This window comes from Callithrix jacchus, chromosome 15 (genome assembly GCF_049354715.1).
Source record: "Callithrix jacchus isolate 240 chromosome 15, calJac240_pri, whole genome shotgun sequence".
Lineage (NCBI taxonomy): Eukaryota > Metazoa > Chordata > Mammalia > Primates > Cebidae > Callithrix > Callithrix jacchus.
This window is the reverse complement of record NC_133516.1, coordinates 28,703,895-28,727,096: the sequence shown is the minus strand read 5'-3', so window position 1 is coordinate 28,727,096 and position 23,202 is coordinate 28,703,895. Positions and strand designations below refer to the sequence as shown.

Below are 23,202 nucleotides of genomic sequence, written 5' to 3'. Positions count from 1 at the left end.
GAGTACTAATTTTAAGTAAGCCCCTGATATTAAGAAGGGGGATTAAAATATGGGAAATAAGGCCCGCCAATATGTTTTTCTATTTTCCAGTACATCAAAATATTATCATTTTAACATGCAATCACCAAAAATTAATGAGCTAGTTTACATTCTTTCTTTGGATTATTTAGCACGCAGGTGTATTTCACACTTAGAGCATGTGCACAGTCCAATTCGAACTAGCCACCTTTGGAATGCTCCTTAGCCACCCAAGAACAGCGTTGCTGTCAGGCGTCTGCCAGACATTTGATTTGTGGCCCTCCGGAATTGCAAGGGTTAACCTGGGGCCGGCTAGGGTCCGGGTGAGACAGGCAGTCTAGGGACTGGGCTGTAGGAATCGTTCTCCCCTGCCCTGCAGAGTCACATGGGAGTTGTAGGCCTCAGCCCCGGGGAGCACGCCGGGAGTTGTAGTCCGCACCCGCCAACCGCCGGGTGTGCGCGTCATGGCCGTCGGCACCGCGGTCCCGTCCGCTTCCGCTTGGCCCCAGAAAGTTTCGATTCTGCCCGGCGGTGGACCCAAGAGCGCGTAAGTGCCGCAGGAGACCAGCTGGACTCTGGGGGAACCTGGGTCGCTAACGACCCCGGAGCCGAGAGCTTCGCTTGGGGCGCGACTTGTCACCTGCTGTCCTTACCGTCCCCGCCCATCCCAGGTCTCCCTCAGACCCTGCCCGAGCCCCCGCGTCCTTGCCCAGCGGGCCGGGAAGCACCTCTGGCCGGTGGAAGCTGGTCCTGGCACTTAGCCTGCCTCTGTTGGTCGGTTAAAAAGGAAGACCCCAAACACCAGTTCCAAGACCCCGGACGGCCGAGGGGCCGCAAAGGAAAGGAGCCCACCTTGCGGCGTCTTAGAACAAGCCTGGGTCCCTTAGCACAGGATGGGGCAGGCCCCCGAGTTCCTGCCTGCGTGGTCTTTAGGAAGCTTAGTTTCTGGCCCAACTGGGCCGGGACAGCCCAGACCTTCACTTTGTAAGACTCCGCTGGTGCTCGGAACTCTCCTCTCTTCCCTTCCCAGGAGGTGACTCTTCGTTCTTCCCGGCCCATCCTTTGGCCAAAGTCCATTCACTATCCACCGCCCCTTGTGCCCATGTGCGAGGTCTCGAGATAGCCCCCGGTCCCTTTTTCTGAAACACCTGTTGTCTCTGATGTGGCGGCACTGCATTGGACTGGAGTCCGTGCTGTTGAAACCTGAGAAACCTGCGGTGGAGGCGGGGGCGGGACGGCGGAGAGGATGGTGGAATTTTATGTGTCGTAAGAAAAGCACCTGTGGTTGACACCTTAACCGCGTGGCTCTCTGTTAATGCACATGTATCCCCTGATGTCCCTGTCGGTTAAAAAGGAAGACCCCAAACACCAGTTCCAAGACCCCGGACGGCCGAGGGGCCGCAAAGGAAAGGAGCCCACCTTGCGGCGTCTTAGAACAAGCCTGGGTCCCTTAGCACAGGATGGGGCAGGCCATCTCTTCACTGTTCCCATTGGGTGTCCCTCTAGAAAAAAAAACAAAAATAAAAAATAGAGCACAGGTTGAAACTGCCTGTGTTGGCCACAGCCTCGCAGCCCCTATGCTTGTCTTACCACAGCAGTTTCCTTTCCCGACAGAGAAATGGGTCAGGGGCTTTTAGGGGGCAGAGGATCCAGGGCTTAATCTGCTCACTGCTTCTCCTGCCCCTGCAGGCCTTGTGGTCTCTGGCAGCAAGCTTAATTCTCCTGCCATCTGCCTAATGCAGCTAGAGGGTGTTGGGGGCTGGTGTGGGGGAGGGGTGGAGAGCTGGCGCTATCACGCCAAGGTTTTCTGTTTTCAGTACTTCCCACCTCCTGAAGCAGACCCCTGTTGAGTGGGCTCCACTTGACCCTCCCTTCTGTGACAACCACTGTTCTGAAAGCATTGAATGCCCCATACTAGTTGTGCACCATGGTTGTTATAACCCTGGCAATAGCTAATTGTCATAGTGATGGATCTCAGCCTTCTTTGATTAGTAGGATCTTTCCTAAAGGCTCTTGCTTAAGAAATAGAGTTTATCTGTTTATGTTTGAAGTGTCTATGTGTAGCACTTCATTTATTTTTAAAATTGTTTTTAACATTTTATTAGAAAAATAAACATATAGAATCACTGAAAGAATTGTACAGTGAATATCCATATAATCAATTATTAATATTTACTTTGTGGGTTTTTTTTTTTTTTTGTCATTGCTTTAGAGACTAGTAACAGTCTCCAGTAGTGTTTGGGTGACTTCTGCCCCTTGAGGCTGGGTTTGGAGCACCAGTATGATTTCAGGAGCCAAGTTGTTAACCTGATCCTTTTTGAGGGGATGGCTCCCACAGATGTTTGTGATAAGAGGAACCACCCGTGACAGAGCAAAATTGGAGCAGCTGGTAGCTTTGAACCATATTGGTCGCCAAGGCTGTGGGCTGCTGGCTCAAGAATACGAGTAGGTATGCAAGAAATGGCAGCTCCCAGGCCCTCACCCACACTGCTTCCCTTTAGGGGAGAAGTTTAGCTGATGGGTAACTTTTGTTTACTGAAGATTCCGAAGGCACAGCTTTGATGACTCAAGACCAGAATGCCTTTAAACATGAGGCAGAGGAATTATGTTGTCTAGCTGTGGTCTCATGGTGGAAACCACGTGTAGGCACCCAGAGTTAGGAGCCACATTCACTTCAAGCAGCCCTAGGCAGCAGGTAGGGGTCATTAACTGGTGCCTGTGATTACAGAGGCAACTTGTAAGCATGGATGAGTCCATTATGACCAGGGCAACATCTAACTGCTGTGTTCCTGTCTTAGTCAAAAGATAAACAGTATTTTGTTTGTGATCTCAATGCCAGTTTCCAGAAAATAAGAACTCTTGATTGGTAGAAGAGCCTCTATTTGAACAATTAAATAAATCAATAAGGTGGGAATTGGAATGCTTCTGAGGGTCTACCTATGGAAATATTGTTTACCTTCTTGTTGTTTATTGATACATTACTAAAAAAGGCTGAAATATCTGTACTAGCCCCATAACAAGAGCCATTGCCTCAGAGAAGACAGGCCCCATGGCTTTGAGAAGAGGAGGATGGCAGAAGCTGTGCTCAGTTGGGCAAGAGCAGTTTATCCCTTTCTTCTAACATTGGAGCCAGTCAGCCTGCTGGTTTCGGTAACTTCCAATAGTCCTTCCCGTTCACTTGGGTGTCTGTGGCATTTGAAAGACACCAAGGACTGGGTGTCTCATTAGGCCGGATGCCATTTGGAGGATGTGTACATCAGTGTGGTTCTGACAAAAGACTTAAGGAGAATCTGTGGTTTGGTTACAGTATTGTGGCCCTGTGGCTAGTTCTGGGGCCCAAGGACTGATCTGGCCAACCACCTTAGGATTCTGGAGTACTGTACCTTAGGCCAGTGCCAGGAAACTGAGTTAGGGGAAGTCCTTAGCATGCAAAAGAAAAGCTTGGACCAAAAAAAGCATTCCAGGAAAACCATTAGCATGCAGGAAGCAAGGCGGAGAGAAGAATCCCTATGTGAAGTCCAGGATAGGGCTGGTCAGCTGAACCAGAAGCGGTGGTTTAAAATGGAGCTGGAAGGAATTTCCTGAAGTTGAACCTGCAGATGCTTTTTCCAGGGTATCTGTAGACTTGGTCAGGAGCAAGAAGGGGACACTTAGAAGCCTTAGCCAAAGTTAGCCGCTGAGAATGTCTGTTATCCCCCTTTCCCAAGTCCTTTAAGAGTAGCGATTCTTAATTCATTGACATGAAGGAGGATTACCCCCCAACATTGCATCTGAAAAAAGAAAGGTAAGAAGAGGTCAAATGACTTCCCCAGGACAGACAGAGTGCCTAAAAATGGTTGAATAAGCTAAATATACCTTGGGTCTTGCCCAACCATGGCATGATCTTTGTTGCATTATTTGTTGTGTAAATACATAATGGAAAGTTCATGTAACTAGTCTGATTCCAAAATCTAAATAGGGTCCAAATTGACAAAACTTAGCTACCGCTGATAAGAGAGAAGAAAATATCTTGCTCGTTGCTCCAGCTCCAGCTTCCGAGCCATCCTGGGTCTTCCTTGTCCCTCTCATTTACAGTGTAGCCCCACCCCCTGCCCCTCTGCACCCAGGCTGGCACTGCTGTTGTCATGCTCCTCCCCAAAAAGTGTGGCAGAACCCAGGCCCACCAGCACTTCCCCTCCCCAGGTTGCCTGGTTGATAGTGTCAGATGCACACTTTCGGGAATGAAGAGAGAGGAGCCTTGGGAGGTGTATAGTGCTAGGGCTGCCATAACAAAATACCACGGACTGAGTGGCTTCAGCAACAGAAATGTACTTTCTCACAGTTCTGGAGGCTGGAAGTCCCAGATCAAGCCATTGGCAGGTTTGGCTTCTCCTGAGGCCTTTCTCGTTGGCTCTCAGACAGCCGCCTTCTTGCTGTGTCCTCACGGGCCTTTCCTCTGTGCCCATGCATCCCTGGTATCTCTTGTGTGTGTCCAGAATTCCCCTTATAAACTCACCAGTCTTTGGATTCGGGCCCACTCTCATTGCTTCATTGAATCTTCATTACCTCTTTAAAGGCCGACTTCAAATGCAGTCACATTCTCAGGTATAAGGGTTAGGGCTTCAGCATTGGAATTCGGTGGGGTGGAGTGCACAATTCAGCCCCTGACAGGAGGTGTGGGTTAGTGGGGTTGTTTGTGAGGGTGGCGGTGCTTTTCACTGTCCAGGATGGGGTGACGGAGGCTGTGGATAAGTCTTCCTTGGGAACCAAACTGGTTTACACTTCCTCCTGTCCGTACGAAACCCAGACATACTGAAGCCACTGGCCAGAGGAAGATGTAGGGAGCATGAGCCGGGCAGGGCATGACCTTGGCAGAGGGAGCAGAGCATCCAAACTCCAGAGGCAGGGCCTAGCCACAGAAGGGCAGTATAGGGAGGCCCAAACACGGCAGGAGGAGGGGAAGGAGGAGGGACAAGAGGACGGGCCTATCCCTATCAAGGTCAGGAAACCCATCTGTCAAGGGCCTCACAAGCTGGATTAAGAGATTTGTGCACATGTCTGACAGCAGTCACCTGAGCTCTCAGGACACCAGAGGTCTGTTTATAAATAGAAGTTAGGTAGGCAGTGTGGAGTAGACATACTTCATCCATCCCTGAATTATATTACTCTATTCACTCTTGGAATAATAGCTCACAGCATTTTTACAATAATTACAACATAATGTTCACAATTTGTACATGGTGTTTAAAGTGCATTATTTCGGCGAACATAAATATAATTTATGCTTAACAAAGGAAAATTGAAAAATCAGAGAAAGAATTTAAAAATGTGCTCATGTTGCCGCCATTGAAAGGTTAGTGGTATTTACATCTTGGTATGTTTCTATGCCTCAAAGTTTAGTTTGGTTTGTGGAGCAAGGATCTATGTGTTTTGTTTTGTCTAATTCATTCATTCATTCATTTATTCAGCAGTAATTTATTGAGGGCTTTTCATGTGCCAGAACTGTGCTAGGGGAAACAGCAATGGAGTTTACAGACAAGTGAAAAGAACAGAGATTCAACAAAAAATTACCATTACGGCAAATGGCCCTGGAAGCCACGGAAGTATAGCATGAGACTCTGCAGTAAGGGCTGAGAATCATGAGTGGAGTACAGTCTGGTACCTTGCATGTTCATTTGTTCTCATCAAAGCACTTACCAGGCCTCAATTGCTCTTTCTTACTTGGTTGTAAGTTTATTGGGGTATATGTTATCTGTTTCTCCCACTGAGCCTGAGTTCCTTTAAGGCCAGAGCTCCACCCACCGCCCCTTTTCACACCTGTATCCCCAGCTCTTGGTTCAGGCTTGCCTCTTCATAGTGCTGCCAAAAAATACCTTTTACCTGGCTGGCAGTTTGTTAGCACATAGAAGTTGCCTGCTGCTTTCTCAAGGCTGTGTTTTGTGGCTGTGTCATATTCCATCAGAGATTCACTTCTTAGTCCATAACTGGCTGGGTTGACCCCTTTGACACTTCAGTCAAGAGAAGTCTCAGAGCATATAAATTTGGAGATCTGTAGTTTTTCCCCATGTAGGTGGGGCCTGTATTCTTTGGGGCAGGAGTAGATGCATCAGTTGAGTTCTCAATTATTGATGCAGTTGTTCCAGAGACTGCCCAAATTCTCATGCCTGTCATTGTCACCTCCTGGATATTTTCTCAGCCCCACAGCCTCAAGTATAGAGGTGTGGCTCCTCCCTTGATCAGCCACCCACCTCACTAAAAAAAAAACACTTGGCTTCCCCCAGATTCAAAAGCAACCCCTCAGAGCCCTCGAAGCCCTGTTCTCTGGGGTCCATGGACTAGAATAGTGGCCGTTTTGTATGTGTTCTGGTGGAGCAACCAGGGAACCTGCTATTGTTGGTGGAACAGAGGGGACCAAGAGAAGTTTCAAGAAGCTATAATAAAGCCTCAAGTTCTCATTCCCTTTAAGAGAGAAGATGACAAGAAGGAGTGTTTGGGAAAGATGACCCAGGCATGCAGTGGCTTAACACTTTAATCACAGGTCCAAGGGGTTGGGTCACCTAATGAGTCTTTGTTCACGTGTGCTGAAATACCTGCCTCTGAGCTGGCCTCTGGCAAACTCCGGAGCACTCTCCTAGCCACCCTCTCGAAGCTCTGGGGAGGGCAGTCTGCCTGCCCACTGATTGTTCCAGCGCTGGGCCAGCAGGACCTCCGGGCCTTTGAAACTGCAGGTACCAGCCAAGTGCCTCCCTTTCTGTAGGTGGTAACTAGATATAGATGCCACTGGGTGTGCTGAACCAGGCCTAGGCAATGGACTCTTCCAGAAAGGCTTTTCTGCCTTTTTATCTGTCCTTGTCCTTAACATTCTTTCTTGGTCAGGGGAGAATTTACAACTGGTATGCTCCTCCTTATTTGGGACTGGGGGAGAAATACAACTGTAAGGAGCCCTCTCTAGGTCAGCCCTTAGCTATTGTGTTGGGAGCAAAATTTTGAAGGCGGAGAAAGGTTGACTTCCACGCCTCCAACCTCCTCCTCCCCCGATGATTCTTCTTTCCTTGTGTGGCAACTCAGATGTTATTATTGTTGCTGTCTGAGCCAGTTTCTGGGCAATATTATGAGTATTAGTCACTTGCACTGTAGTGCAAATAAGTTTACATGAGTCAGTCAGCATCTCTGTGTCTTTGACTACACCGCTGTTGCTATTGTTTAAGGCATTGAGGGCATCTGGGCAGATATTTTTAAAACTTGGAGGTCAGAGAACATCGTTTACCTCTAAAATGATACCTAGGTCATGACTAAGAACTCATACACTGGTACCAAGTGAAAAATAAGAATTTTTTAAAATGCAGTGAGTCCCTTTTCCTCTTTATTAGAAAATTGGATGTTTTCAGACATTTTGGATAGACTTAAACGTAATTTTGAGTTGTTGGCAAGGAAATCCAGTACTTCCAAAGATTGTATAAAACGGATTTCTCTGCTGTTTAGAAGAGCCTGTCAGAGACAATGATGAAGGTTTTTACATGTTGTGCAACAAGGACTGGGTTTATGAGGTGATTGACACACTGCGGGGTCCTGTGAGGTGTGTGAGTCCCAGAGTCCTTACCCTGGTGCTGAAGCAGCCATGGGAGTGTGTACAGAGCTTTGAGTGTCTCCTGAGTTGGGAGAGCTGTTTGCCAATGGATTATAGATGTCAGGATCAGGCTGGTTCAGGCCAGGAGTCTATGATCCCTCAATGAAAGGGCAAGCTTACCTAGAGACACAAGAAAGTTGATCATGTTTGGAGAGAGATCATGCCGATTCTTTGCCTTTTGTTGTGGTTAATAATGACCTCAGACCAAGACTGAGGAGCAAGGGAAGCAAGCTGCTGAGTCCATGAAAATAGCATCCCCATGGTGACTATGTTCTCTATGGAAGCTCTGATTTACTTCCTGAATCCCTGTGAGGTGGGGAAGAGTCAGAGTGGGGAAGCCCACCACGCCCCACAGGCCTGGCATGCAATTTCTTAGGGCCCATGACCCTGGTGGTGACACAGCCTCTTTGGAAAGTCAGCTTGTGTAATCAGCGGCTGGGAACAGCTCACCCCATGACCTGGGAACTTGACACCAGTGGAGAGCACACTCGGAAGATCAGACTGACAAGGCCTCCTGCTTTGGGCTGACACAGGGGCAGTGTCACGAAAGCACCAAGAATTCTTAAAGGAGCATATTGCTGTCTGTGTTCAGGCTCATGATGCCAAGATACTGGTTTGGGTTTGCAGACATTGTTTCCCTTGTGCCAGACTCCAGTTAAGTCTGGTTTCCAGAAAATCCAGCTGGTTGTGTGGTTCCTCCCTTGTCCTGGCCGCAGCCTGGAAGAGCTACTCAGGATCTGTTGTTGCTCTCACCTCCTTCCCAGCCTCCACCCTCTCCACAGACATGGTCTAGAAGTGTACACACAGACCTGGTGGGCTGCATCTGAAGGCTCACAGGGCATCACTCCAGTCATCTTCCTCCAGGATTATTTCTCTCAGAAACCGCAAGCTCCTCTGTGTTGGCAGTAGTCAAATAAGAGTAATGCAGCTAAAGAAACAGCCTTTACTCTTGTGTGCCTCCGCCCCGGTATCCTTTCCTTCTTGGCTCTCTCCAGTGACCTCCTGTTCATTTTTTTTTTTTCTTTGAGACGGAGTTTCGCTCCTGCTACCCAGGCTGGAATGCAATGGTGCCATCTCAGCTCACCGCGAACTCCGCCTCCTGGGTTCAGGCAATTCTCCTGCCCCAGCCTCCCGAGTAGCTGGGACTACAGGCACACACCACCATGCCCAGCTAATTTTTTGTATTTTTAGTAGAGACGGGGTTTCACCAAGTTGACCAGGATGGTCTCGATCTCTTGACCTCGTGATCCACCTGCCTCGGCCTCCCAAAGTACTGGGATTACAGGTGTGAGCCACCGCCTCCTGTTCATTTTTTAGGCCTGGCCATCACAGAATGTCCACCACTTCTCCCTTCCTCAAGGAGAACTTAATTTTCCCTTCCTCAGATCCCATTGGATTTTTTTACAAATTCATCACAATGCTGCTTTTTTATGAGATATAATTTACAGTTATATGAGTTGTGACAAGTATATGTTTGTCAAATACATGTAGTCACGTAACCATCACCGTAATCAAGGCACCAAACAGAATTGCCTCCCAAATTTCCCTGTGCTCCTTTGTAGTCAGACCCTCCCTTCTCCCCTAGGCTCTGGAGCCACTGATGTGATTTCTCTCCTAATAATTTGCCTTTGCCAGAATCGCATATAAATGGGATTGCACAGTTGTCATGGTTTGAGAATCTTTCTTAACTCAGCACAGGGCATTTCAGATTCCTCCATGTCATTTTGTATACCCATAGTTCCTATCTTCTCAGAGCTGAGTACCCATGACTTTTTATCTGTATCTCTATGGGGGCCTCTTCCACTGTATCTGGATATGTGATATTTTTCCATCTGTCTCCTTGATGGGTAGCCAGGTTCCTCCATGGCTGGAATGTGTTTTGTGTGCCTCTGTATCCCCAGCCTGCACATAGTAGGCACTTGATGGAATGTGCTGGAGCAGCTGCGTGTTGATCATGGAGGTCCTTATCCTCTCTGGCTCTCTCTAGGGTCCCAGCTGGTCCCTGCTCAGGCCCTGTGTTCAGCAGGTGACCTGGAGAGACACCCAGGGATAGGCAGGCAGGCTTCTCATAAAGCACTCCTACCCTCAGTTTGGTGTCCCTGATGGGTGGGTGCCAACATTTGTTGGGAGGTTCAGGGGGTTGTCTGTGGATCCCCTGAAGCTCTTGTCTCTGGCACTCATGAATTCCTAGGACTGCAGTACAGGCATGTGTCTGACTGCTTCCTTCCTCCAAAGCCAGAGAAGCCCTCTTTGGGCCTTGTTTGCACTGAGTCACAGCTACCCTGGCTAGTTAGTTAAAAATAGGTTCTCATTATCTCTGCCCTGTGATAGGCCCTTCTCTCCTCGGACAGAGGCAGGAATCCTTATGTAAATATTTGGAGGAGCTTGTGCCTGGGTTGATTTTCATGCCAGGATCTGCTTGCCTGGACTCCTGGAGCTGTGAGGGTAAGGTGGCAGTGGGAGAAAGGTGGCATATGTTAGAACACTTAGGGTGTTCACATTACTTGGAAGACCCTGGACTTCATGGTGGTACCTCAAGCCAGTGGAAGTGGTTGGTCATTTGCAGTAGTGACAATGCCTTAGTCTTAAAAAGTCAGTATTGGAAAAACCATCAGATTCGAAATCAGACTGACCACAATTCAAACCTGTGATTGCTCGTCTTACTCGCCTGTGGCCTTAAAGAAGTTACATGACTCCTCTGAGCATCAGTTTCTCCTTTGTAAACAGGGACGATGTTATCTACTCCACCAGAGTGATTTTAAGAATTAAAAGCGATCATGTGTGTAAAGCACGTAACAGCCCTACACACAGTAGGCCCTCATTTAGTACTGGCTGCCGCCACAGCCATCTCTAGTCTTGCTGTCTACTTGGCCAGCAAACACTACAACTTTGCACTGGATAACTAAGGGAAGAATTAAAGGTTCTGAAAGGATGTAGAAATGTCCAGATGTCTTTCCAGACCTCTTTCCAACGTGCTTACATCGCTTTAACTTCTGTTGGCCTTCAGCCCTACAGTTAAACCACTTCAACAGCTGCCCAAGTAGGGCTGATAACTCAGGAGTCACCAGCTGGGAGAGGACTGTAACTGAGCTTAAAAATAGAGCTGCGTCCTTTGCCTGGTATGGGGGCTGTGCAGGCCTCTGGAGAAAAGGCCAGGCAGCATCTGCATACCCAGGCTGAGCTGGACTCTGGGGAGCTGGAGGCTGCAAACCTCCCAGGACCCTGCCAGGCAAGCCTGAATCCTTGGTCCAGAAGCCCTGAGGGTATGTGTCAGCCTTTCCCCCCAGCACTGCCTGGCTAGAGACTAACCGTTCTTTAGAGAAAGAAAGGCTGGAGTGGACGTGGGGCCGGCTGTCAGGGAGATGGGGATCCTGAGGCTTAGTGGAGCTGTCTGAAGCTGAGCTGCACTTGTTCTATCTAGGGAATGGAGGGAGCTACTGGGTAGCTTTTTAAAGGAAAGTAAGACAGTCCTATCTATGGTGAATGGAAAGTGAGCTCAGAAAGGATAGGTGGCAATATAATTGATTTAATTTCTTGTTAAGCCCCAAACAAGGTCACTGTGTCTGAATATAAGTGTGTCAGAAACAAACCCGAGAGTGCCCATGGAGCAAAGGCCCACACAGAAAGGTCAAGCCTCTTGTTGAGGGAATACACCCAGATAGGGCGGCCTTTGTGCTCAAAGCAGAGTTCCTCTAATATTGTCTTTAAATTGTGTTTGTGTCTGCTTCCTCCGTGGCTTACTCTTCCCCCGTGCAGGTGCCACCATGGAGTCTAACCACTGCTGAGCAGACAGCCACAGGAGGGCCGAAGTTCTGAGCCTTCCTCTGGACCCAGGCAGGAGACACACAGCCAAGAAAGGCAAACTCACCATGGCTTCCACCAATGCAGAGAGCCAGCTCCAAAGAATCATCCGAGACTTGCAAGGTATGGTAGGTTGCTAAGCAGACTGAGTTTGGTCTTAAGGGACTTGTGGCTGTGCTTTTTGCTGTTGCCAGTTGAAATTCAACTCTTTCATTTTTGTTCACGCCAGGAGTAATTGGAGTCTTCAGCTCACATCATACTGAAATAGTTGGGGCTCACATTATCCACTTTGTGTAAGGCTTGGAAAGCTTGCCTGCTTTCCTTTCAGAGGACTGTACAGCCAGTTTGTAAACAAAATCATACACCCTGCTCCAGGACTGGGTCTGATTTCCATTAGTGCACATATGTGTGTTTTCAAGCTGCCAGTTAAGTCTTTGGCTAAATCCCAAACTTCTGGGCTCTGATGAAGTCAGTTCCTTTGGGAAAAATTGTTGTTTCTCCCACTGAGCAGGAAGAACACAGACCTACCTGTCTTGTTTTGCTGCCCCACCAGGTCCTGGCTGGTGGACGGCACATTGCCTGGGATTTACTGTAGGTCCAGGCTTGCTGCCTCCCGGACTTCCCTGAGCTCAGCATTGTTCACTAAGAGAGGCTATGACTTGTATTCCTCATCTCACTGGAAAAAGCAAGGCAGAGGAAGGTGCAGATAAAGCTTCATAGACTTAGAAGAAACGGACTAATTTGTTTTTGGCTGCAAATTCCAGGTTTCACCCTTTCAAATGCTGTCTCAGGGGTCAGAATTTTTATGTTTTCCGTCCTAACTCATCACCAGTGCTGATCTTTAAGCTCTTCAGAGCTCTAGCACACTTGATACTACACAGTCTGAAGCTGACCACTTCCTCCATGCCTGCAGAGTCTGCTGTGACACTTTCCTGACATACTAAAGACCCAGGCTCCTAACTGCTTGGACACCATGAGCAGTTATCTCCTGTACCAGGAGCCATTGGCCTACCACAGACACAATGCAGTCCTCATTCTGAAGTTTCAAAGTCAACAAGATAAAAGACACTTTCTCAGGCTTTTGATCTTGCATCTGCTCTGCCTTGGGCCTCTGATAGCTAGCAATTACATGGCATTTCCTGTGCACCCAGGACTCTTCTGCACATGTCTTACAGATAATAACTCATTGAGTCCTCATGTTTGATCCTATGAGCAAGACACCATTATGATTCCCATTTTGCAGTTGAGGAAACAGGCATAGGGAGATTAAGTAACTTGCCTAAGGTCACACAGCCAGTCAAGAACAGAGCTTGGGTTTCTGTACCGCTAGCCTGGCACCAGTCTATGCTCTTTTTTTTTTTTTCTTGAGACAGAGTTTTGCTTTTTGTTGCCCAGGCTGGAGTGCAGTGGCACCATCTCAACTCACTGCAACATCTGCCTCCTGGGTTCAAGCAATTCTCCTGCTCAGCCTCCCTAGTAGTTGGGATTACAGGTGCCTGCCACCATGCCCAGCGAATTTTTTGTATTTTTAATAGAGACAGGGTTTCACTATGTTGGCCAGACTGGTCTTGAGCTCCTGACCTCAGGCAATCCACCTGCCTCAGCCTCCCAAAGTGCTGTGATTACAGGCATGAGCCACTGTGCCTGGCTCCAGTCTATGTTCTTAACCACTCTAGTCTACTTTTAGCTACGATGTTAGATGCTTTTTAAAATCTACACAGAGAGGCAGAGAAAGTAAAATGCCAGTCTCTGCAAATCTGAGTTTGCCATTGGCCTTAAGAAGTCTCTCCATTTCTATGTTTCAGTATCTGGTTCTTGAGGATAACTTTGAGACCTGGAGGTCCTTATTGGGAGGGAAGAAGGTGAAAAGGGGACTCTCAGGTAGAACTTCTGATCTAGACCATTGTCTATCCCATTCACTGGCTGAGTCTGGCCACCTCCAACATCCTGGGCTGGTTTCCATGTTCTTTACATAGAGCACTTTGGTGGGAATTCTTGAAAGGTGCTACTTTCTCAATACCCTCCACTTTTATCGGTTGGTAAATGTCTTTTTCGGTTTTTTTGAGACAGAGTCTTGCTCTGTCCCTCAGGCTAGAGTGCAGTGGCATGATCTCGGCTTGCTGCAACCTCTGCCTCCTGGGTTCAAGTCATTCTCTTGCCTCAACCTCCTGAGTAGCTGGTATTACAGGCACCTGCCACCGTGCCTGGCTAATTTTTGTATTTTTTTTTTTTTTTAGTAGAGACGGGGTTTCACCATCTTTTCAGGCTGGTCTCGAACTCCTGACCTTGTGATCCACCCGCCTCAGCATCCCAAAGTCCTGAGATTACAGGCATGAGCCACTGCACCTGGCCAGTAAATGTCTTAATAAGCATACAAATTTCTGGCATCTACCATGAGAGTGGTATGTCCTTAATTCAGGCGCCTTTGTGTGGTACACAGCCTTTAATCCTCTGTAGGGCAGCCCACTCGTCCTCTTGGTAACAGCGGTTTCAAGGACTTTGGAGTCAGGGGTGTCCTCAGCTTCTGGCTTCTCTTTTAACCTTTAAAAATGTTGGACAAGTCCCCTCACCTTTTCAGTGCACAGTTGCTTCCTTCATGTGCCAGGTGGGTTTGATGATAACACCCACTTCTCAAGATTATTGAAAGAATCAAATAGTAATTCCTGTAAAGCTAACATTATTTAAAGTATCAGAGATTAGAGCTGAAAATTTCATGTTTCGTGTCCAGAGTCTCCTCCTTCAAAGTTTCAGAAGTTCCCAAATCAGGTTGCAAGTGTTTACTTGGGCTGAGGAGGAAGGAGGGTGGAGGAGGAAGGCCCTGTGTCTCTCCCAGGCCGCTGGCTCACTGGTCATCAGTGCCAGCCATTGCAGACACTTCTAGGAAGGTACACCTGGGCAATCCCTGCCTCTCAATGCCATGTTAAATGAAAGAAATACATGTAAAGGCCTAGCCCCTCAAGGACACTCAGTTAGCAAACGCAGATGTGGTTGTCGTTGTTGGAATTGTGATTTTTATTACTATTATTTGCACATACTGGCTATTCTGATCCTGCACTTACCTATACTGAGCAGTAGGGTTATAGTGAAGGTACACCATTCACTTGTAAGCATCAGTCCAAAGAACCTGTCTCCACCATTTGCTAAGCATTGCCTGAGAGGCCAGTGTTGATTACATTTTCAGCCATCTTAGGCTCTTCGGTTCTGGACAGGTCTGCTTCAAACCATTGTTCTTGGGAGCAAGGGTTAGGAATCTAAGAATTGCCAGAGGAGCAGATAGTTTTTTCAAGCACATCCCAACCATCTCAACTAGGGAAATGTTTCCCAGGGTCTAAACCAAATCCAGTTTTTTGATAGTCCCTCTGTCTCACAGCAGAGGCAGTGAGTGAGAGTCAAAGGTGGGTTTCCCTCTTTTCTGCACAGGGAAGTCAATTCTCTTAGAAGTTAAGGGGTGGGATCTGGAGTTAGAAATCCCTTGAGAAAACCAGGGTTCTTAATTTAGCTCTACTGTTTGCCATCCATGATCTTTGGCCAAGTGCTCTGATTTCTCTGTGCACTCATTATCTGCAAAATGGGAATAATCATAACAGACTTCATAGATTCTAGATTGTACTTTTTTTTCACATTTTAACAGCTCTGAAACCAGAATGTGTCTTATAATCAGTTGCATCTTAGTTTCATTGAAATAAGAATCCCTGCCTCTCAATGCCATGTTAAATGAAAGAAATACATGTAAAGGCCTAGCCCCTCAAGGGCACTCAGTTAGCAAAAGCAGATGTGGTTGTCATTGCTGGAATTGTGATTATTATTACTATTATTTGCACATACTGGCTATTCTGATCCTGCACTTACCTATACTGAGCAGTAGGGTTATAGTGAGGAACAAGAAATATGGCTAGAATAAAGGTTAAAGCTTTCTGCAAGCCAGTATTTGGGGACTGAATGATTCATTCACACAGCAGACATTTGTTGACCAACTACTATATGCAGATTACCAGCCCTGGGTGGTGGACAGACAAGGGTGAACAAGAAATGTACCCAGTCAACAAGCATTATAAAGTATCTCTGGGCTCTCAGGACATTTCAACACTCCTGACTTGGAGTTATATCTCATGGATATGTTTCAGAGGTGCTTTGTATCACTGACCACTTATTTATCATGCTTCCTGAGTTATTCCTGCTTCTCTTTCTGAGTTTAGTCACTATCTGGTTACATGTTCCTGTTTGTTGTCTTAAAGATGCTGTGACAGAACTAAGCAAAGAATTTCAGGAAGCAGGGGAACCCATCACGGATGATAGCACGAGCTTGCATAAATTTTCTTATAAACTTGAGTATCTTCTGCAAGTAAGTGAGGCCTGTAATATGTTGATTTTTGCACTGCTGTCTTCTTTTCTCCCTCTTTGGGTGACTCATCAGCATTCAAGATACGGTTCAGAAAGCCCAAGGAGCCAGTAAGCCTTCGTGGTTAGATGGAAGGTCAGAGCAGTCCCCGGTACGAGCTCAGTCTTCCAAGTGTGATTCTCTGGGGAATTGCAATGTTGCCCCTCAGATGGCTTTGAGAATCAAGAATCTTTAGAGATTTAGGTCATTATAAGGTAGGTCAGAAGGTTATAGTATGGCAAGGATCTTAATTTCGGGGCAGTTACATACCCCTTTGGGAGTTTAGTGAAAGCTATGGAGTCTTCCCAAAAAGACATTTGTGTATATATATATATATGTGTATATATATATATGTACACTCAATCATGCATTTTTGCAGGCAGAGTCTAAGACTCTGTGGACCCTCTAAAGATTATCCGTGGGCTTCTGTTTTAGAGTTTTGCCACTCAATGTGCAGTCCATGGACCGGCAGCATCAAGCTCCTCTGGGAGCTTCTTAGTATTACATTCTTGGCTCCCACCCCAACCCTACTGAATCAGGATCTCTGGGGTCACCCCAGGATGTTTTCTTTTAACGTATAAATGGTATACCTCTTATCCCTGCTTAGCTCAAAAAGCGCGGATGTGGAGAACACTGCAGATGTGGAAAAATGCATGCAACTAAAATAGGCAGGAAGAAAATGCTCTAGAAGTTATTTTAGGGTAGTGGTATTAGGTGTTAAAAATTTTTTCTATTTTTTTGTTTGGTTTTATCTAGTTGTCCTAATAACATATGCATGTCTTGCTTCTGTAATCAGAAAACATACTATAAAATATTGCAGAAAGATATACTATATCACTGTGGACACCGTTATTTTGCAGCGTCACATCCCACCAAAGCATGTAGTATGTGGGCCCACTAGAGGAAAGGCCCCTAACATGCTGAAGGCCTTGCCTCTCTCATGCCATTTTAACTGGTTCTTTAACATCGTAAAAATGTTTTTGAGCCTTTCTTTTTTTCAATTAAGCCCATTCTGGTTTTGGATTTGAAATGACTCAGAGCTGACATTAATTTAAATGTATTGTAGGTATTTGAAAAGGTATTGAAACTTACGAGTTGAGTAATTGGGATAAAGTGTCATTATCTTATTTCCCTAAGTCAAAGCATAGTGAACACTCTTCATATTGCCCTTAAGACTCTTTTCTTGTACTTATTTCTCATCTGTTAATAACAACTTTGGTGGTGTTCCACCTAACTGTATGAACAGGCAGACCTTGATTTGCCAATAAATAAAAATAATGCCAATAAAGGGTCTCACCCAGTGCTGGTGCCAAGAAGCTATTGTTATTATTTATCATTTGAATGCTGGGATAAAGAGCAGTGGGTTTGGACCTCCTTTCCCTGTCTCTTTCCCCACTCAGTTTGATCAGAAAGAGAAGGCCACCCTCCTGGGCAACAAAAAGGACTACTGGGATTACTTCTGTGCCTGCCTGGCCAAGGTGAAAGGAGCCAATGATGGGATCCGATTTGTCAAGTCTATCTCTGAGGTAAGCTGAGTGGAGCAGCCAGCAACTTTGTGTCTTCCTTTTGCCTGCTTGAAGCAGCTCTTGCCGGGACCTTTGCCACGGACAGCTAAATGAGGAAGTGGGAGTTTATGAGGGGTAAAGAAATCTAGTCAAGGTATACTCAACGCCCATTGTTGCAGTGGCTCAAGCTTGGGGAAACCACTTCAGGGAGTGTTTACCAAGAGGAAGAATGCTGAGTCCTGAATGTACCTTAGGCCACAACCTACATGTTACCTAACAGGGTGGCCTGTTCACATTGTAAGTCTGCTAATGGCAGCCTTTGAGGTGTGCAGCATAGGATAGCTCCATCTTTTTAAAAAAACTCATTTTCTTAGATAAATTTTTAGAGTTTGCTAGGCTGCTCTCCCTACAGTTTGCCCAGGAAACTTAGATTTGAAATGAGAATGATGTGGGATCTCAAGAGACGTTTCTTAAAATAGTGATGAAAGTTTCTTAAAACTTTCAACAAATACAAACACATACTTCACGTACACACTCACACTCTCCTCTCTGCTTATTTTCCACCCTCAACCCCCAGAGAGTCTTTCTTCTCTCTCATCAGCCTTGTCCATCCAAGAGTGAAGAACTTTGCCTATCAGGGAGCAGGTAAACCCCTAGATTTAGGACAGGAAGTTTGTACATTTCATCTTTCTTTTCAGTATCTCTTCAGTAAGTATGAAGTCACTTTAAAGTCAACACACCTGCTGCTTGGCTGGCTGCCCACAAATGCCACAGCCTTAGGTATTCTGGGAAGGGCTCCTGACCAACCACACCAGCTGTAGCTGGATGACTTTCTTCTTATAGAGGGCGATGGTGTTAGATATGCTGTTATCAGTGGCTGGACATTTCCCACCATCTGCACCCTCTGACATCTGAGAAGATGAGGAAGGATCCTGGCTCTAAAGGGCTGGTTCTGCGAGTTTCTTTAATGTCCATGTTAGTGTGGGTGGGCCTTGTGAGGTCTTGCCCGGTGGGATACTTGGGTCCATGAGGTAGAGCAGTATTTTAATTTTAATGCATTATAAATGTGGAAGGGGTTCTCTTTGTCACTGTCCTCTCTCCATTCCTCAGCCACCGCATCAGAGCAACTAAAGCCTTTGACTTTATGACTTTGGACAGCTGAAGTCTGGAAATAAATTTGGTTTTAATCCCCATTCCCCAGGATTACGGAATGCTTGCTAAAACATACCTACTTTTTGGCTAGTTTCTTCTGCTTTTCTCACAATGCAGACAGATCTTTAGACAGTTTGAAACCATGGAAACTGACTTTCTAGAAGCAAAAAGCATTCCTTGCTTGCATGAATGTTGTTGTTTTAGTGGCTGGCATGGGCTCTGCTCCCCATAGGATCCAGTTGTTTGCTCTCTGATGAAGACTGCTCTCTGGGGCATCTTAGGTTGGAATGGCTTGGAAGATCCCTAGGCTAAGCGAGTGGCTAGATACTTGGTTAATTTTAATAGTCAAGTCGCCCTCTGGGTCTTTAAGTGAGAGGGTAAGAGTTAATGGATAAGCAGCATTTGTAGGCCCCCTCAGACCTCTTTGAGGTAGGAGGAAGCTATTTAGGCTAAAATATGCGAAGGTTCTAAGAAGCCATTTCTGGAGGTTCAGTAGGGGCTCAGCTTGGACTGTGTTTCACTGCGATGAGGGGGTAGTTCGGCATCGGGCTCGTGGCACAGTGGCCTGGTTTAAAGTAGAATCAGCTCTCATGTACCCTGCAGATTTTCTGTCCTTTGCTGCCATTGTATTGCTTCTCAGGATAGTGTATGTGGGTTCTGATTAGAAGCTAAAAAAAATTAAGGAATTAGGTAATGAAAGTGGAACCATAATCTGAAAAATAAAAAGGCCACACAGCATTTTATTTTGCAGTACAAAGGAACTATTGTTCCCTTCCCCAAAGATGTTTAAAAATACCTTTAAAATAAATAGCACCCGGGCCGGGCGTGGTGGTTCACGCCTGTAATCCCAGCACTTTGGGAGTCCGAGGCGGGTGGATCACGAGGTCAAGAGATAGAGACCATCCTGGTCAACATGGTGAAACCCCTTCTCTACTAAAGATAGAAAAAATTAGCTGGGCGTGGTGGCACGTGCTTGTAATCCCAGCTACTCAGAAGGCTGAGGCAGGAGAATTGCCTGAACCCAGGAGGCGGAGGTTGTGGTGAGCCGAGATCGCGCCATTACACTCCAGCCTGGGTAACAAGAGCGAAACTCCATCTCAAAAAAATAAAATAAAATAAATAGCTCCCTTTATAATCAATTTGGTGAATGGGCCTTTTAATGAATAAAAGTATAGCCTCAACTGTTTGCCATTAAAGAAGTTTTGATGTTCTAAAGGCCAATATAATGGTAAGTTTGCCAAAAATAAGGATAAGCTCCTGTCTTTGGGAGCTTACAGACCTGCGCTGTTATGTCAGGGTCTTATGAAATTCTGCAGGGTGTGTGTGTTTGCACAGTTGACATACTTCATTTCATAATGCCTTGCTCAGCTCTTCCCAACTGCCTCAGTTTCCTGGTGATCACCACTGAACACTTTGTTCTTACCTCAGTCATCAGTAGAAAACTGATTTAGGCAGGATATACCATTGAGATTCTCCCCTGCACATCTGCCAAGATTGGCTGTCTGCAGAAATGTCATGGTAGTTTTTGTAAAGCCAGCAAGTCAGGCTGCTGCCTGTCCTCACTTCCAGGTATCCTGGCTGTACCCAAAACCCACAAAACACACATGGGGAAATGTCTTAAAGCTTCTGTAGTTCAAGAGATTTAACAACTCTTACTTTTTTCTTTTCCTTTCTTTTTTTTGAGACAGAGTCTTGCTCTGTTGCCAAGCTTGAGTGCAGTGGCACAATCTCAGCATACTGCAACCTCTGCCATCCAGGTTCAAACAGTTCCCTGCCTCAGCCTCCCAAGTAGCAGGGACTACAGGTACCTGCCACCACTCCCGGCTAATTTTTTTTTTTTTTTTTTTGTATTTTTGTAGAGACAGGGGTTTTACCATGTTGGCTAGGACTTGATCTCTCAACCTCGTGATCCACCTGCCTCGGCCTCCCAAAGTGCTGGGATTGCAGGCGTGAGCCACCACACCCGGCTAGTACCTTTTTATTTTTAAAAACCACGTCCTATGGTATCATTTCCTTGAGTCAGCAGTAAGAAGACATACAGCTCTGAGCTAAAAGGCGCTATACACCAGGATGTTTACCCCATTGTGTTGGGAAATATTTAGCTCTGAGCTAAAAGGTGCTGTACACCAGGATGTTTACACCATTGAGTATTTCCTGATGCAGTATAGTGTCAGAATTACAATCTGAATAGTATGGAGTATTGGAACCCTCTTTGGCAAACCACTGCTATCCCTTCCCATAACACATACTTTAAATATTTCTGACTTTTGAAGGGATGGGGAGGGTACTGGTCCCAGCTCACCCTTCCCAGAGCCAGATGTGATAGAGCAGGTGCATGTGGTAGGTCAGGAGGTTTTGAATTCCTGCCTGCTTTCTTGAGCTTCTGGGCTAATCTATCAGGAATGTGAATCCTAATTTGCAAGCTTGTCCAAGTGTCTTCTGTGGCTGTCCCCTTTATCTATCTGTCTTGGCCACTGTATACTCCCAGCTGGCAGAGCCCTGCTTTGCAGACTCATGGCAGAGTCTCTGACCAACATATCCCATCTCCATCACAACAAGCTTTTAAATGGTGAATTTAAGCCTCAAAACAGTTCCAGTCACATCTTCTCTTCCGAATTGGTTTTTAGGTATAGGCTCTTGGGGAGAGGTTTTGAAGGCAGGCCTGCACCTGGGCCTTCCTATGCCATCCATGCCAAACTTGTGAGACAGACCTATATCCACCTTGTCCTTAGCACAGTATGACTGGGCTGCCTAGAGACACCCCTGGTCTCACCCTGGGCTCCTTCTGACTCCACGTAGTGATTTGGCATATCTGGAAAAGAATGGGAAATCCAACCAGGAAAGCATTGGCAGGCTTGTGGATGTTACTGATGGTTTCACGGAACACAGATGAGGCAGCTACACGGCCAGCAAGACTTTTTACTGGTCCCCCACACGCACGCACGTACCCACCCACCTTCTGCACATGCATCTGCCAAGCCCTTTAGGCCCTTACCCTGCACCTGTTTCCCCAATACCTTAAAAACAAACCAGCATTAGCTGAGCTGAGACCATCTCTTCCTCCTCAAGCTAACTTCTGATGTGAGAAGCCCTTCATTTACTGACCTCCAGGTTTAACTCTAAAATAAAACTTTTACTTGGTTTTCTATCTGACTCCAAACCCGGAGATTCTGATAGAGCAGAGGAGAGAAAGTGACATTCCAATAAAATCCATATATGTTTCCAAGCCTCTTGTTAATATATCTTCCTTGATAAGTTTGCTGGAGTCTGCAGATTATTCTTAGATGAAGGCCTGCAAGTAGTTCAAGCCACTTCAAGCCTTTCTCTCGATACTAGCATTTGATTGAGGGTATCAAATGTGTTGTGGCCTTTGAAGGACAATGTATAGGGTAGAATTGGGCGACATTTTCTGCACTGTATCTGTTTTCACAAGCCCTCTATGAGACCAGGTCTGTATTTGGAGTTAGGATAACAGCTCTTTGGCTCTATGTGATCTGCTTTTTCCAGCTCCGAACATCCTTGGGAAAAGGAAGAGCATTTATTCGCTACTCCTTGGTGCACCAGAGGTTGGCAGACACCTTACAGCAGTGCTTCATGAACACCAAAGTGACCAGGTAAATACAGGACAGGGCTGAGGTTTAGCACCATCCCATGCAGAAATGAACTAAAGTTCATTAATAATAATGACAATAATTATTCAATAATAAGACTGTAACAGCAGTGCTCATTTGTGTCCCCTGTGACACCTGCGGGCTCCTTCCACATCTGTCATTGTCTTCCACCCCTCTTCCCAAAGTCCTTGACACATGTGGGCAGGTAGCAATGAGTTTTTATAGGTAAGTGAGGCTCGACTTAATGGGGCTTAATGCTTTTCTCTAGGCCTCACTCATTGCTCTCTTAAACCCTGATACCAGGCATTTTCCCTGGCAGATGGCATGTCCTTGGTGTCAGCACTACTGGACAGGTAGGTTACAGCCTTGGCCTCTCAGCAGAATCACCTGTGGGGTTTTTAACACTACTGTGCCTGAGTCCTCACCTGGTATACTGAGTGAACACCCACTGGGGTATCTGTACTCCCTGGAGACTGTGGTGGGCAGCCAGAACTGGGAGCCGCTGCTGCAGAGCACAGGTCAGGTGGATGGTCAGCCTTTGGGCAGGTAGTGCTGAAGCCTCAGCAGGGAAGGTAGAAGGAAGGAAAGAGGCAGGGATTGAGTCTATAAAGGGGAGAATGGGTGTCAGCTTAGAAGCTGCAAATCAGGTACCCGTCAACTAAACTTCTTTGGGTTTTCCAGCATCTCTTGACTGGCCTCTTTCCCTTGGGAGTATTCAAAGAAATCACTTTTGAATCTAAAAAAACTACAAAGGGAAAACCTTTTGTTTCAGTATGTCACCTTAAAGATTGATTTGCACAGAGATGTACTCGTATTTCTCATGCGTGTGACAGGACTTGTGATTTGACATGAGTTGAAAAAGTTTACATATTTGATTTGAAGGTTATTTTGTTTTAGGTGTGTTCGGTGAAGATGCATAAACAACTTGACTTAATCACAGTTCACAGACAATAATGTCTCACTTTTTTGCCCAGGTGAGAGTGCAGTGGCACTATCATAGCACACTGTAACCTCAAGCTGCTGGGCTCAAGTGATCTTACCTCAGCCTCCGAGTAGCTGGGACCATAGGCATTCACCACTGTGCCTGGCTAACTTTTTACTTCTTGTAGAGACAAGGTCTCACTATGAGAC

General features: G+C 46.4%; 1 protein-coding gene across 6 annotated transcripts in view; it reads left to right on the top strand.

Moving 5' to 3' along the window:
- Window positions 1-448: 448 nt before the first annotated feature.
- The window catches only part of FYCO1 (FYVE and coiled-coil domain autophagy adaptor 1), a 77,960-nt gene continuing 55,206 nt past the window's right edge, over window positions 449-23,202 (top strand). For 2 of the 6 annotated variants that reach the window (XM_035275060.3, XM_002758275.7), the window contains exons 1-5: window positions 449-565; window positions 11,381-11,548; window positions 15,661-15,767; window positions 17,204-17,329; window positions 21,968-22,074. In XM_035275060.3, coding sequence (XP_035130951.3) covers window positions 11,494-11,548; window positions 15,661-15,767; window positions 17,204-17,329; window positions 21,968-22,074 — 395 coding nt within the window. In that variant the 5' untranslated portion in view covers window positions 449-565; window positions 11,381-11,493. Of the gene's footprint in view, window positions 566-10,745; window positions 10,888-11,380; window positions 11,549-15,660; window positions 15,768-17,203; window positions 17,330-21,967; window positions 22,075-23,202 lie in introns of those variants that run through there. The other 4 variants (XM_078350654.1, XM_008981529.5, XM_008981530.5 and 1 more) reach the window with 3 other exon arrangements.